The following is a 15106-nucleotide window of genomic DNA, read 5'->3' as shown; positions in this document are numbered from 1 at the left end:
TTTCATCTCTCCTCTTCTTCCCAAGCTAGCCTTGCCCAAGCATGATGACCTTCCATTGGGTGACAAGTATGTCGTAAGTGAAACGTTTACAGGCACTACAGGAATGACCTGGTGCCTCGCCCACCTCATTAGGATTCTAATTGGGGTGTGTAGGAGAGTCTTCTATAAATGGTAAGGCAACCCTGGCACCCGTCTCCCCACACCATCCCTGCCATTCCCAGCGGAGCCCAAGGAGAGGCGGAGGAAGGTGATCATGAGTGGTAAGTGCCTGGCGTTCCCTGGAGGCGCCTGCTTCCCCTCTCCCTCTTTCCGACCAGTCTACCCGGCCAGAGCCGCCACCCCTGCTGCCTGCCTTGGCATCTCCGAAGGCTGGCTCTTGGTACCTTCGAGTTCTGTAGCAAGTGGCCGCTGGGGCCCTCTAGCATATTCCGGGGGTGGAACCTGACCTGGCATGTATCCTGAATGATGAGTAGGGTGCCGAACAGCACTGGAGGTCACAGCCCCTGAGACAGAAAACCAGCTTGTGTCTTGTTGGGGCTTCTACCCCTGTAAAGGCAAGCCAGCTGGCACCTGCTTCCGGGCCTCCTCAGAGGACTTTCACCAGCTGTCAGGCAGAGCCATCCATGCGGGGGTGAGAGAGAAACCACATGTGAGTGGAAGCGCAGCAACCTGAGCATTGTCCGGATGCTCCAAAGGAAACTAACCACACGCTTACTTAACAGGCTGCTTAAAATGACTTTGTGCGGAAGCCCAGTAGCAGACAGAGCACCAGCTCCTGGTACCCCCGCCAGCAGCACCCCACCCGGGGAGCCAGTGACAAAGAACAAGAAGTGCAGGTTCTTTGGCTTTGCAGTTACTGTCGAGGATTCATTCGGGCCCTTCTTAATCAGCACCCCGGCTAAGCAGCTGCTAATTATTGCCTGCCATGGGTGCTCAGCCTAGGACGTTGACAGCAGAGACGCCAAACTCAAACAAGGCGTGAGTCAAAGCTGTAAAATACTGTGCATAGAGGTTGGGACCCCAGGAAGAAATCACGCAGCTTGATGCTACTTTGGAAATCCCCAGGACAGGATGGTGGCAAAAATGTTCTCTCTCTCTCTCTCCTCAATTCCTGCTGGTGAATGGCCAGCACGACTTGGGAGCCCACAGGAGAAGCTGTGGCCCTGCAGACCTCATTTGGGTAAAAAGGATGGTGCTGTCTGTCCTCTAGTCTGTCCTTAGCCCCCAGGAGGAAACTGAGGCAAGGGACCTGGGATGGCCTTATGAAAGTCAAGTAGAAAGTTGGTAGCAAAGTCTACCCAAGTCCTAGCCACTATAGGACCTTTCCATTATGTTCTACCACCAGAGCTGAGCTCATAACTGGGTGCTTGAAACATCTGGAAAATACAAAAGCAATCCTAAACTCATTCCCCCTTACTTCCCCCTACACAGATGCTAGTACCGGGGCTTAAAAACTCAGGGTGTTGCACTGTCTCTTAGCTTTTTCACTCAAGGCTAGCACTGTACCATTCTGAGCTGCAGCTTCACTTCTGGCTTTTTGATTATTAATTGGAGTTAAGAGTCTCATGGACTTTCTTGTCCAGGCAAGCTTTGAACCACAGTTTTCAGATCTCAGCCTCCTGAGTAGCTAGGATTTCAGGTGTGAGCCACTAGCACCTGGCTGAACCTGCTTGCTTTTTTCTTTTAGTCAGTTGTGGAACTTGAACTCAAGTCCCTGAACTTTTTATTTTTTTGCTCAAAGCGAGTACTCTACCACTTTGAGCCACAGCTCCACTTCCAGTTTTCAGGTAGTTAATTAGAAATAAGAGTCTCATGCCCTTTCCTACCTGAGCTGGCTTTGAACCATAATTTTTAGATCTCAGCCTCCTGAGTAGCTAGGATTACAGGTGTGAGCCAGAAGCACCTGTCTTGAACCTGCTTTTTCATTTAAACAGCATTGCTAATAATGTGTTTCCTCCACTGCTGTAGGATGAAGCCCTTGAAATAGACAGACCTCCAGGGTCCTGCTAGGACTGACTCTCTTCACAAGAGGGATCCTGGGACAGGGAAAGGGTGGACCCTGACACATGCCCAGGCCTCGAGTACATGCAGTAGGCGACTTGAATAGCATGCCAGGTGGTCCAGTCTCTCTTGATCACAATTTACAGACACAGAGCTCTTACAGACCAAGCTAAACTGACCAAAGATGCTTTCAAGTCACCTCTGAATGACGACAATGGCTGGTTGACAGAAAATTAACTTTTTCTTTGTTGTTGTTCCAGTTCTGGGGCTTGAATTCAGGGCCTAGATGCTGTCCCTGAGCTTTTTTGCTCTAGGCTATTGGTTCTATCACTTGAATCATGGCTCATCTTCTGGTTTTTTGGTGGTTCATGAAAGATTAAAGAATCTACAGACTTTCCTGCGTGGGCTGGAATTGAACAGCAATGCTCAGACCTCAGCCTCCTGAATAGCTAGGATTATAGACATGAGCCAATGGCATCCTGCTTCAGAGAATTAACTTTTAAAAACCAGGACAGAGAGGCAGGTGAATCCATTCAGTCCTTGGCATTGGTCATCCCTGCATTCTTAGCTCAGCTCCAGTCCTGCAGCCAGGGTAGGCTCAGCTGGTTTGCAGATGCATCAATTGACTTGTGAGACTTGTAACTAAGGGAATGGAACTGTGATCGATGTGTTGGAGAATGTGGGGGTGATTGAGATGCAGTTTCTGCCCTGGGGAAGCCTCTAGTCTTGGTGACAATAGTCCAGAGGCAAGTTACATGTGAGGTGGCCTGTCATTAGGCTCCATGACACATACAGACCAAGAGCTGGGAGGACAAAAAGGAGGAGGTACTTCATTGTGGCTGGGGCTAGGGATATAGTAGACCTGCGAAGTAAAAAGTGGATGGCAAGATTCACAGGTCTGGGGCAGGTGTTTAGGTATGTTCAGAACAGAGGGAATGGGAAAATAAAAGTGGGTACACACCCTGGGTGGCTCATGCCTGTAATCCTAGCTTCTCAGGAGTCTAACATCTGAGGATTGTGGCTCAAACCCAGCCCCAGCAGGAAAGTTAGTGAGACTCTCTTGTATCTTCAATTAACTACCAAAACAAGCTTAGGGACAGTGCCTACATCCTGAGTTCAAGTCTCAGAACTGGCACACACACACACACACACACACACACACACACACACACACAAAGTAGGTGCACATGGGCTTTATGCCCCCAGGAGATTGTTGGATGACAAATGTATTAGTTTGGGAGGGCTCTGTGTCCAACTTCTAATGTAGGCTCTTAATTGAATCAGAGAACAGCCAGTTATTCCTTCTGTTAGCCATGATGGCAGCCTGGAGTGTGGCTAGGATGATGGTAATGGAAGGCTTAGGAGGTCTGGAACAAAGTGGCATGGTGCCCCTAGCATATGACAGGACAGTAGATTGTGAACATGGCCATTGGGACCCATGTGGAAGGACAACATTGTTCCCATCCCCAAAGGTTCTTAGAGACTGAGTCCTCAAGTATAGACCTGAACCCTTGCCCCTCTGATCTGGGAGCAGCCTGGACCTATGTTTTAGTTGTTTTTGTCTTCTTTTGTTGTTTGTTTTGGTGAGGTTACTAGAGTTTGAACTCAGGATCTTGTACTCTAACTTGGGTTTGTTTTTTTATTCAAGGCTGGCTCTCTACCACATGAGCCACACCTCTCCACATCTGTCCTTTTGCTGATTCATTGGATATAAGAGTGTCACAAACTCTTCTGCCCAGGCTGGCTTCAAACCACAATCCTCAGATCTCAACCTCCTGAGTAGCTAGGATTACAGGCCTGAGCCTCCAGTGCACTGCATGTTGGACCTGTTTTGAGGACTAATGGCTCTGTCCCACTGGGGCCATGGGCTTGCCTACTTTGCTGAACATGGCACTGGCTTGAGCTTAGGAACTTGTCTCCTCCAGGTGCCATTCCCGACCTGTGGGTCTGCCATCATCAGATATGATCCATTGAGCTAGGCATGAGTGGCTCTTTCTCCCAAGGAAGGGTCAGGAATTCCTCCTGGGTTCCCACCTCCTTGTCTGTGTATAGTTTCCAGGATTCTAAAAATTGTGCCACCTGGACTGGTGCAATCCCTCTGCTCTCTGAAAAGCCCAGGGTTGAATTTCTCGAGACTTGGACACCCCAATGTTCGCATAGGCCCAGCTGCCTCCTCTCTGCTCTGGCCCTGCCACTTTCTCTCACCCAGGCCGCAGCTGTTGCTGTTCAGCAGAGGCAGATCCTATCTGGCCTGGGGGCTGACCAGGACTTTTGTGGGCCTAAGATCCACTTCAGGGAGAGGCCCAGTAGTAGAAGGGTTAAGAAAACAAATCCAGAGGCACACTGAATTGGCTTTCAGCTTTGTCTCTTCTCAGACGAGTGGTCTTTGCACGTTCCTTACCTGGGGGTCTCAGTTCCCACAACCGGGGGTGATTGGGGTACCCACCTTCCTGGCGTTCTCTCATCACAATGACTTAGGAACATCCAGGGAATCACCCTTGAGTAGAAGAAGGACTCATCTCCTGGGTTCCCTTGAATAGAGGGGGATCCTTCTACTCAGAGCCTCCCCTCACCCAAGTCCCCCATCTCTCTCATCTGGCCTGTTATTACATCCCCAGGTCTCCAGTCCTTACATCTATGTGCTCTTCTTGTCCAGCTCAAATGGCTGTTCATGGGTGATCATTCTATCCAGGGCCTGAATGTCAGCCTGGGGTGTGCGCCCATGCTGGGAAATCTCATCTCTATCCCATGGGGGTGAAGGGAACAAGGCCCCAGTCTCATTGGTAGGGCTGAGATATGGATTCCAAAGGAATCTGTGTTCCCTTCTCCCCCTTCATGAGAAGACAATGAACTCCTCCATCCCCTTTCCCCAGTACCTCCCTCAAGCAGCTGGGGTGACCTCATTAATGTGAAAGAGTGCCACTAAGTGTAAAATGATACATAGGCCTAAGACTATGGCTGTGCACTTAGAATTATCAGGAAAGCTTAAGGGAGGAAAAAAACCCAGCGCTTCCCCTAAGCCACAGATGCTAACTTGATTGATCAGGGATGAGCTTAAACCAATACAACAGACTCCAGTCGAGTTTCCTGCACAGCTAAGGTTGAGGGCCCCTTGGTCTAAGAGGTTGTCAGCCCTCTCTTTGGAAAATAAAGGGTGAGGAGTCCTTTCCTCACTTTTTTATCTGACAGCATGATGCCCAGGCAGAGAGCAGGCTGTGGACAGCCCTTTCTCTTCCTGGCAGCTTCCAGGGCCTGTGTTTAAGTCGTTGTCACCACAGCATCTTGGCTGGCAGCAGGGTGGCTGCTCAGAGACAGACAAATTAACTCAGGCAAATTAACTTTCAACTTGGACTTGAACCCAGGTTCTGTCTGAGCTTGTAATGTGAGGCACATGACTTCACCTAACAAAACTCTGTAATCCCTCACCTATAATATAGGTATAACAACATCACAGAATTTTTGTTCCTATTAAAGGACTTGATGCAGGTAAATTACTTAGCATAGTGTCTGGTTATATATGAGGGCTTAATTGGCCACCTATATGAAAGCTCAAACTCTCCTTTTGTGTTGCTTTTGCCATTATGTGTGTGATCGACCACAAGGTATTGGTTCCCTCCAACTTATAGGGACCCTGGGACCAGTGATGGTCTATCTTGGATCCCCCTTGGATCCAGGGGGCAAGGGATCTTCAGATTGTATTACCTATTTTCTACAGATGAAGAAAGTACAGTTCAGATACGGAGATCCCTGACCAAGGACTCTTGCCTGCTCAGGACTCATTCCTACTCATGCAAGGAGCCTCAGCAGCCCTTTTCTCTGTCTTCCAACACAGCTCAGGCTTCACTGCCTTGGGTGCCAAGAAACTGTGTAACATGCACTGCCCAGAGCTTGAAACTATCTAAACATGGCAGAAAGCTAAGAGGAAATGGCACTGGCTAGAAAGAAAGTAAAGAGAGGCTGAATACATGCTTCTTTAGTGCCAGAGGTGGGGCTGGCCAGCAGGTAGATCCATGCCTGTGCCTAGGGGTGAGGGATGGGGGAATGACTCACAGCCCCTCCATGACTTGGATCTGAAACCTGGCTTCTGAGCCAAGCTCTGCTCCTCAACTCTGCTCTAATCTCAGCAGCTCGCTTCTGCTCTGGGGGCCTCAGTGTTCGGACCTGTAATGTGAGAGTACTGAATTCTAGCCATATTTTTCAAGATGCCAGTTGGAACACGTTAGCAAGTTGTAAAATCAGCATACTGGATCACCTTTAAAAAAAATGAAAATAGAGAAAACAACCAGGTGTATTCAACATAGTCAGTCAGCATTGGTTATAATTTGTGAAATTTTGTATTAGCCACAGATCAGTGTATGTGGACACTCTATAAAATGTATTTCTTTATGGGAGCTCAAGCAAAACTAAAAAGCCACTTAGCCAGATGGGCTTGAACTCAGGGCCAGAGCTCACTCACATAGCTTTTTTCACTCAAGTGTCATGCTTTATTACTTGAGCCACAGTCCCACTTCCAGTCTTTTGAGGCTTAATTGGAAATAAGAATCTCATGGATTTGTCTTCCTGGACTGACTTCAAACTACAGTCCTCAAATATCAGCCTCCTAAGAAGCTAGAATTACAGCCCTGGTTATTCCCAATGCTTCTGGCCAACTAATTTATCTGGTTTTGTTATCATTGTTATTTTGTGTTATGCTGTGTTGTTTATTCCCATACCAAGAAATTCTTTAATTTCTTAGAGGATAGCAACTGGGCACCCTACCATGTAACTTAATTCTGATTGACACTGTGTGGAATTAGCACAGACTGTCTGTGTGTTCACCAACCTGGAAGCTCTCCAACTCTATCCTTCTGGGGTTTAATGGAGGCTTCATTATCTAGACATAACTGATTAATTACATAGGCATGATTGATTCATTGATTTAATTAATGATTAATGACGCCCATTATAAGTCAATCTCCAGTCCTTCTCCCCTCCCAAGAGATCAGGAGCTGAAAGTTCCAACCCTCACATGGAATCACATGGTTGGTTCCCTTGACAACCTGCCCCCATTATGGGGATATCTAGAAGCCTCCCCGCTGCAGCCACCAGTTATCTCACTAACATAAAAAGACTCACATAGCTGGGTGCAGGTGACTACTCAGGAGGCTGAGATCTAAGGATTCCAGTTGGATGTGAGTCCAGGGAGAAAAACCCATGAGACTCTTATCTTCAAATAAGCAGCTGGAATTAGAAGTGTAGCTTAAGTGATAGGGTACCAGCCTTGAGTGAAAAAGCTAAGCAAGAGCACAAGCCCCTGATTTCAAGCCCCTGGACAGGCACACACACACACACACACACACACACACACACACACACACACACACACACATACACGCATGCACGCATGTGCACATGCTCACACATGCACAAGAAGGAAGAAGAATACATTCATCATTCATCACCATGATTCTGAGTTTTCAGAGTTGTGAGCCAGGAAGACAGACATAAAATACATATTTCTGATGGTATCAGAATCTGGATTCTGAGTTGGGACTCTGCCATCTCCTCAGCATAGGAGAACAGATAAGGTGCTGTGTCTCTCTGAGCCTTTGATTCTAGTTGTCAGATTTCATCAAGGATGTACATGATGGATTCTGCATGCAGTCAGTATCATTTGACACACTCCTTGTACACACTGCAAAATGAGTGGCAGGGCTGCTGGGGCTCACACTTGGCATCAGGAGAGGCAGAGATGAGGATGTTCATGGGCATATCCTTGTAGTCCTCCAATCACGAGTGAATGACCTGACTCAGACCTCTCTATCCCTTGGCTTCCTCATCTGTAAAACAGAGCATTACGAATGCCAACTCACAGCACTCATGGGCTAATCCCTGTAAAGTCTTGGGATGATGATGGATACATCAATGCCCAGTAAACTTCAGCTAATGCTCTGATCCTTGCCACCACAATCACACCGAGTCTGACCTATTGGGTCATGTAAAGTGCATCTTGTCTGCCTTCTGTTGGCGTCTCTGGTGGGAGGGTTGGTGTCTGACACAGTCAGAACAGAATGCATGGCTTTGATAGGGAAAAAAAGAGGATGAGCCTATTGGAGAGCAAACAGATAGTGGCCACCAATGCATAATCTTATTTCTGTGCTTCAAAGAGGGTCATCTAGGACACATCTCCTGTCCCAAAGAGTTCACAGTCTAGCCAAGCTAGAAGGACACTCATCTTTTAGACCTTGGGAGGAATGGGCATTGCTTTTCTGTGGCTGTGACAGAAGCGAAGACATCTCTCATTCACTCTAGAGACCAATGGATTGTGTTTAGCGAGAATGACCAAGGCAAGATGAGCTCTGTGGTCTCTAGGTTTGCCAGACACCATCCTTTTCATCATGAAAACAGAAGCCAGTGCAGTTTGAAGAAAAATGGATTATGTAACATCTCAGACCCAAGTCAAAGGAATAAGGTTTCTCAACAGCTCTATACAAGCTAAATTCTTCACACATTGTGGGATCTTTTATAAGCCCTATGCAATTATGCTTCATCACCTCCACAATCATGGAGGAATATGGATATTGAGACATTTGTCCTCGGGGACCTGCCAAGAATTTTAGGGGCCTTTGGTCTGTTTCTCTGTACAGCTATTTCCAGGGAGCATTTAAAAATGCCTTCTGAGCCATGGATTCCACAACCTCTAGGCCTAGAAATGCTACTCAGATTAATGGCTAACTTCTCTAGCATCAGAGACCCAGACTAACACCAAGGCCTTTGTAAATACAGAAGGTAAAGAACACATAATAAATGTCAGCTAGGGACAGATAAAGGGACAAGAAAGCAAGTCAAGCAAGTGAGCACTAGTGGCTCACTCCTGTAACCATAGCTACTCAGGAGGCTGAGATCTGAGAATTATGGTTTGAAGCCAGCCTGGGCATGAAAGTCCATGAGACTCTTATCTTCAATTAACCACAAAAAGCAGAAGTAGAGCTGTGGCTGAAGTGGTAGAGTACAAGCCTTGAATGTAAAAGCTCAGAAACAGTACTGAAGCCTGCGTTCAAGCCCTAATACTGGAAGAAAGAGAGAAGGAAGGAAGGAAGGAAGGAAGGAAGGAAGGAAGGAAGGAAGGAAGGAAGGAAGGAAGGAAGGAAGGAAGGAAGGAAGGCAGGCAGGCAGGCAGGCAAACCATGTTCATGGTTGTGAGAGTAGTGTCCCTCTCCCCAGTTCTGTTGCAGGTTCATCCACAGAGCAACATTGATGCTGAATGCAGAGCCAAGGCCCCTGTAGGAGAGGTTTGGCTGGATGAAGGGACAGATGCATCTATGATTTGCATCATGTGAATTGGGGAATCTGGGTCTGGAAAAAGCTGAATGGTAATATGTCATGACTTTGTTGCTATGTAAGAAGGCTTTGGGTTTTCAAGGGATTCCTTCTAGAGTCTGCCTGTGACCTTACTGCTCTCACCCTGTGGTTGCCTTCTTGGTCTCCAGCACCGTTTCCCCACACCACCACCCTCTACCCCCCAAGGACTTCAGGTTCTTCTTTCCTCCCCACAGCTTTAGAGATCCAGAATGTCAACTGGCAGATAAACCCCAACCGGGGCGCGCATCACACAAGTATGTTCTCCAGCAGGGAGCTTCTTGTACGAAGAGGTCAACCCTTCGAGATCTTACTATACTGTAACCGAAGTCTTCAGTCTGGAGAAAGTATGGATTTCATAGTTTCCACAGGTATCTACTTGCTCCCCTTAACACACACACACACACACACACACACACACACACACACACACACACACACATCAAGGGGACTGGTGACCCCATTGAGATCACCTGGCTTGGGCTCTCAAGAACACAGCTCAGCCATTGATTCTGTGTTCCCTTGGTGACTACCTATCTCTGAGCCTGAAGTTCATCATCTTCAAACCAAGAAGACTATGACCTACAGTTACTTCCAGCACTGTAATGGGATATTTTCGTTGGACAAAATCCCCCATGAGTTCCTGGAACTGTACTCTGTCCTCCATGGTCTGACCAACACCACTTGGTATTCTTTCTTCTCTATCTTCTCTGACAGGGCCTCACCCATCAGAGTCTGCCAGGACAAAGGCTATATTCCCACTTTCCAATGAGACAAGTAGAGGTGGCTGGAACGCCGTGCTCAAGGACAACAATAACAACGTCCTGGCCATCACCATCACCAGTCCTGTCAGTGCGCCCATAGGCTGGTACACGCTGAGCCTTCAGATCTCCTCCAATGGCAGGGCCACCTCTCTGAAACTTGGGATGTTCATATTGCTCTTTAACCCCTGGATGCAAGGTGAGTCTTTAACCCCACACTCCGGGTGATGATCTTAGCAAAGGAAAGAATGGAAAGGAGCCAGGGGGAAAGCTTTTCATGGGCTCAGGGTTGATTAGGGGGAGGCTGTGGGATCAGAAGCTCTGTCACTTAGCCAGCTGTGTGAGTCTGGCAGCCACTCTATCTCTCTGATCCTCAAATTCCTCCTTATTAAGTGGACATCCTGCTGTGTCCAGTGGGACTCTTATGGGGATCACATGAGCCTTTATATATTGCACAGCATGGTTAATTATAAGGGACAATAACTGAAATACCATTCTACAGTATGTCTACCACTTCCTGTCTGAAGGAACAAGCATTGATCGTACCTGGGTCTCATTTTTTAGGCTCTTACTTTATCCTCACTTCTTATTCCAGCCATAGTTTCCTCCAAGGACAACCAAGACTTTATTCTATGGTGGAGATTGGGAGACAAACAAAAGGTGGTCCTAGCTCCAACTCCCACATTAGTTTTCAAGAGTGAGAGGGAAGACTGTTCTCCTTGATCCTATGTGGTAATCTAGTCCCTGCTATCTGCTTTTTATTAATCCAACAGCTGATGATGTATTTATGAGTAACCACGCTGAGAGACAAGAGTATGTGGAGGAAGATTCTGGCATCATCTACGTGGGCAGCACAAATCGAATTGGCATGGTTGGCTGGAACTTTGGTCAGGTAAAAAGGTTATAAGGATGTTGAAGGTAATGTGCCAACAATACAGGAAGCTTAGAGACTTGCCCCATTACCTGCCCTTCTTACCTTTTATTTATTCAGAAGATGTTTATTGACCACCTATTATGTGCCACCAAAGATAACCAGAAATGGATAAAATCTTCTGCTTTGAGGGGGAGGGAGTCACAATCTAGTGGACAAGACAGACACACCTCACTCAACCAATGTAATGAAGTATTACTGGTACCACTCTATACAGCAAGTAGAAGGCCCAGGGGAGATTCTCAGGATAGTAGCCTCATTTCTGTTACCCATTTCATGTAAAAATGCAGCGTGATGTACTTGCTGCGTGCCCTTGATTACCACCAAAGTCCAGAAAGTTCCCAGTGAGTGAAAACTTTCAGAGATACCCTTCCACTATGCCTTTATTTTTAGGCGATTAAATGAAGGATGTACCTTGAACAGCCAGGGACCCTGGGCTATCAGGAGTAGCCAGGCAGGTGCATACACCAATCATCCTAGGCCTCCATTCTGTAGCCAAACCAAACAAGTCTTTGTTGGTTTAATTAAAAGGAAGAGAATTTTTTTTTTTTTTGGTCCGGTCATGGGGCCTGAACTCTGGGCCTGGGCGCTGTCCCTCAGCTCTTCAGCTCAAGGCTAGAGCTCTACCGCTTGAGCCACAGCACCACTTCCGGCTTTTTCCTTTTTGCTTATGTGGTGCTGAGGAATCGAACCCAGGGCCTCAGGCATGCAAGGCAAGCACTCTACCACTGAGCAACCTTCCCCACCCAGTTTTTTTTTTAAGTATAAAGGAGTAGAGATAGAGGTAGAAGGAGATTGCTAATTTTTGGAGGCATGGTTGAGAAAGTATTTTTAAGAAGGAGCTTTTGGCTGAGATCTGGAGGACTGAGATTCAAGGCCAAAAGTTCACTCAACAACATCTCCAAAATAACCAGCAAATAGCAGGACTGGTGGCATGGCTCAAGTGGCAGAACAACAGCCTAGTAAGTGAGAGGCCTTGAGTTCAAACCCCAGTATTGCTTTTAAAAATTAAAAATAAGTAAATAAATAAGAAGGAGCTTTTAATTCCGAACCAGACAAAGGCAAAGGAGTCTGCCAGAAATCTTAGTGGAGAGCATTCTAGGCAGAAGAAAAAAGCAAATGCCAATATCTAAGTCATAAAGAGATAGTATCAAAGTGATTCCATCATAGAATGCTATGAAAATGGCTTCAGATCATTATATATACATATACATCACACACACACACACACACACACACACACACACACACACACACACACACACACACACACACACACACACACACACACACACACAGGGCCTGGGCTTCGTATCTGAGCTCTTTTTGCTAAGGCTAGTACTCTACCACTTGAGCCACAGCTCTACTTCTGGCCTCTTAGTGCTTAATCAGAGATAAGAATCTGACACTTTCCTTCCTGAGCAGGCTTTGAATGTCAGTCCTCAGATCTTAGCCTCCTGAGTTGCTAGCATTACAGGCATGAGCCACCAGTGTCCATTGTATTTTATTTGTACAACATGTATCCCAGGAGTTTAAATAATGTGCTCAAGTTCACAGTCAGAGCTCAAAAGGAAACTGAGATGACTTTGACCTGATTCCTCACTATTCAGATATAGAAATCAAAGTCAGAAAGGCTAAGCAACTTACTCCCATATCCACAGCAGCCAGGGAGTGGACTGCACCGTGTTCCCTTCCGCTTGCTGTAGGGGAGTGGGTGTATAGGACCTCATGGACATGAGTGCTCAGCGTAAGGCTAGCTGTGTGGCTGTTCCTTAGCACCTCTCAGTTCTTAGGCCACAGAGTAAAAGGCCCTGGATCGATCCGATGGGTCTCACCTGTTCCCTTAATTAGCTGACAACACCTGCCATTTCTTTATTGTAATCTATGGCTCCATTCTGCACAGTATGAAGAAGATATTCTGAGCATCAGCCTTTCCATCTTGGATAAAAGTCTGAATTTCCGCCGTGACCCTGCTACGGATGTGGCCCGCAGAAACGACCCCAAATATGTTGGCCGGGTGCTGAGTGCCATGGTGAGTAGCAGGAGAAGGAGGTAACTGGTTGCTCTAGTGCTGGGCTAGGCATGCACACTGCATGTATACCATCTCAGGAGAGGGCCCTCAAGTGCCCACAAATCCTCTAAGTTCAAGGTCTTGCCTGAGACACCGGATGAGTGAAGAGGAGAGGCAGAACTGGACTCAGGTCTGGCTCCAAACTGCTTTTGTTTTTTTTCTGGTCAGTCATAGGGCTTGAACTCAGGGCCTGGGTGCTGTCCTTGAGCTCTTTTGCTGAAGGCTAGAGCTCTACTAACTGTGAGCACAACTCCACTTCTGCCTTTTTGGTAGTTAATTGGAGATAAGAGTCTCATAGACTTTCCTGCCCAGGCTGGCTTTGAACTGCAATCCTGAGATCTCAGCCTTCTGAGTAGTTAGGATTACAGGCGTGAGTCACAAGAGCCTGGCCCAAGGTGCTTTCTGTTGCTTGGCAAAGCTGACTCAGCAGGGACTATACCTTGCCTTAGAGTATCTGCAAGGTACAGGATGGGAGGAGGATGCAAAACCATGGTTCTGCTTTCTTGGGGCTTCCTAGGAAGGGTGACGTATCTCTTAGTCAGCCTGAGGCCTTGATCTCCTTGGCTATCCTGTAGCTCATCCACTGCATAGAGCACTAGAGTCAGGACAGGATGGCAGAACACCCACTCACTCTCTAGATGGAGAAAGAGGCTCCAGGAACTAACTGACCTGCTCACAGTAGGAGTCAAGCCATAACAAGTCCAACAGCTGCCATCTCAGAGCCTCTGGGCCATTCAGCTGGGCCTCCCTGTCCCACCAAAACTCATGCTCATGCGCACGAGAGCTCTCTCTCTCTCTCTCTCTCTCTCTCTCACACACACACACACACACACACACACACACACACACACAATCTCAGAGAAATCTTGGATTTCACACTCAGTATTTATGTACTATATAGTATATAGTGACCCATCTCCTCACAGGTACAAATTAAAAAGCTAAAAGTCAAAGCCAGTCCTTGCATGGTAATTTTTTTAAAAACTTCAATAATTACCCTGAATTATCCCTCATTCTTTTGTACTTTGGTTCATGGTTTAAGCATGTTGTGGCTTCTTTTTTCTTTTTCTTTTTTTAAAATGATATTTTGGATTTGAATCCAAGGCCTCACACATGCTAGACAAGCCTTCCATCACTTGAGCCCTGCTCTTAGCCCTTTGATTTTTATTTTGTTCTTGAGTTAGTCTTTCTACCTTTTCCTGGACTGGTTTCCAACTGTGATCTTCCTGTATCTGCATCCTAAGTAGTTGAGATTATAGGCATATATACCAGGCTCGGTGTTGGTCTCTTGTAAGATGAGACAACCTATCAGCCACATGATGGATACCTGTAGTTCTTTCTGGAAGTGAGCTTCTTGAAGTGAGGTAGGTCTGAAATAAGCCTTGCAGGACATGAGAGGGACAGGCCCAGAGAACTTGAGGCCCTGAAATCAGTGAGGACTACAGCACCCAGGAAAATGCACAGAAAGAAAGAGGATCTCAAAAGCCAAGAGATCTGGAATTCAGTGCCACTTGAGAAACTGAGACGTTGTCCCCCAGAGACAGTGGGCGAGGCCAGCCCAGCTCCCGAAGCTGCTGACTCACTCTCTGCCTGGGGCCAACCCACTCTATGTCCGAGCCAATTTCCTCTGCTGCACCTCCCTGATGCTCTCTTCAGACCTCCCTGTTGGGCTGGGCCAGGAGCTAATTATGGCCTGTGCAGGGCTTTGAAATGCTCAGCTTTCAGCCAGAGATGACCCTGTTGATTACCACGTCTGTGGCTGGAGCATCTGTGACTCAGGAGATGGTGAGAGGCTGTGCTCTTCCATCTTAGAGAAGGCCCAGCTTGCCTGACCCTGAGAAAACAGGCACAAATACTCCTGGAAAAGGTCCCCGAGATCACCACAAGGCTGAGGGATCAGGGAGTGCTGGGCCCAGGATCCTTCTGTGTCCTGATTGTCCTCGCTCATAGGCCCCCACCATTCTTGGTGCTCTAAGAAATGCAGTGAACCTCAGGGCCTCTCGT

The 15106-nt window shown here is 47.2% G+C and overlaps 1 protein-coding gene across 1 annotated transcript in view; it reads left to right on the top strand.

Moving 5' to 3' along the window:
• Positions 1-219: 219 nt before the first annotated feature.
• Tgm3 (transglutaminase 3) overlaps positions 220-15106 on the top strand; it is a 39514-nt gene continuing 24627 nt past the window's right edge. Inside the window, exons 1-5 of the mRNA XM_070007753.1 lie at positions 220-260; positions 9537-9710; positions 10057-10299; positions 10874-10992; positions 12935-13063. Coding sequence (XP_069863854.1) covers positions 254-260; positions 9537-9710; positions 10057-10299; positions 10874-10992; positions 12935-13063 — 672 coding nt within the window. The 5' untranslated portion in view covers positions 220-253. The remainder of the gene's footprint in view (positions 261-9536; positions 9711-10056; positions 10300-10873; positions 10993-12934; positions 13064-15106) is intronic.

This window comes from Dipodomys merriami, unplaced genomic scaffold (genome assembly GCF_024711535.1).
Source record: "Dipodomys merriami isolate MVZ:Mamm:240054 unplaced genomic scaffold, mDipMer1.0.p SCAF_7, whole genome shotgun sequence".
NCBI classification, from domain to species: Eukaryota; Metazoa; Chordata; class Mammalia; order Rodentia; family Heteromyidae; genus Dipodomys; species Dipodomys merriami.
The sequence above is the reverse complement of the archived record's forward strand: the minus strand, read 5'-3'. Positions and strand labels throughout refer to the sequence as shown.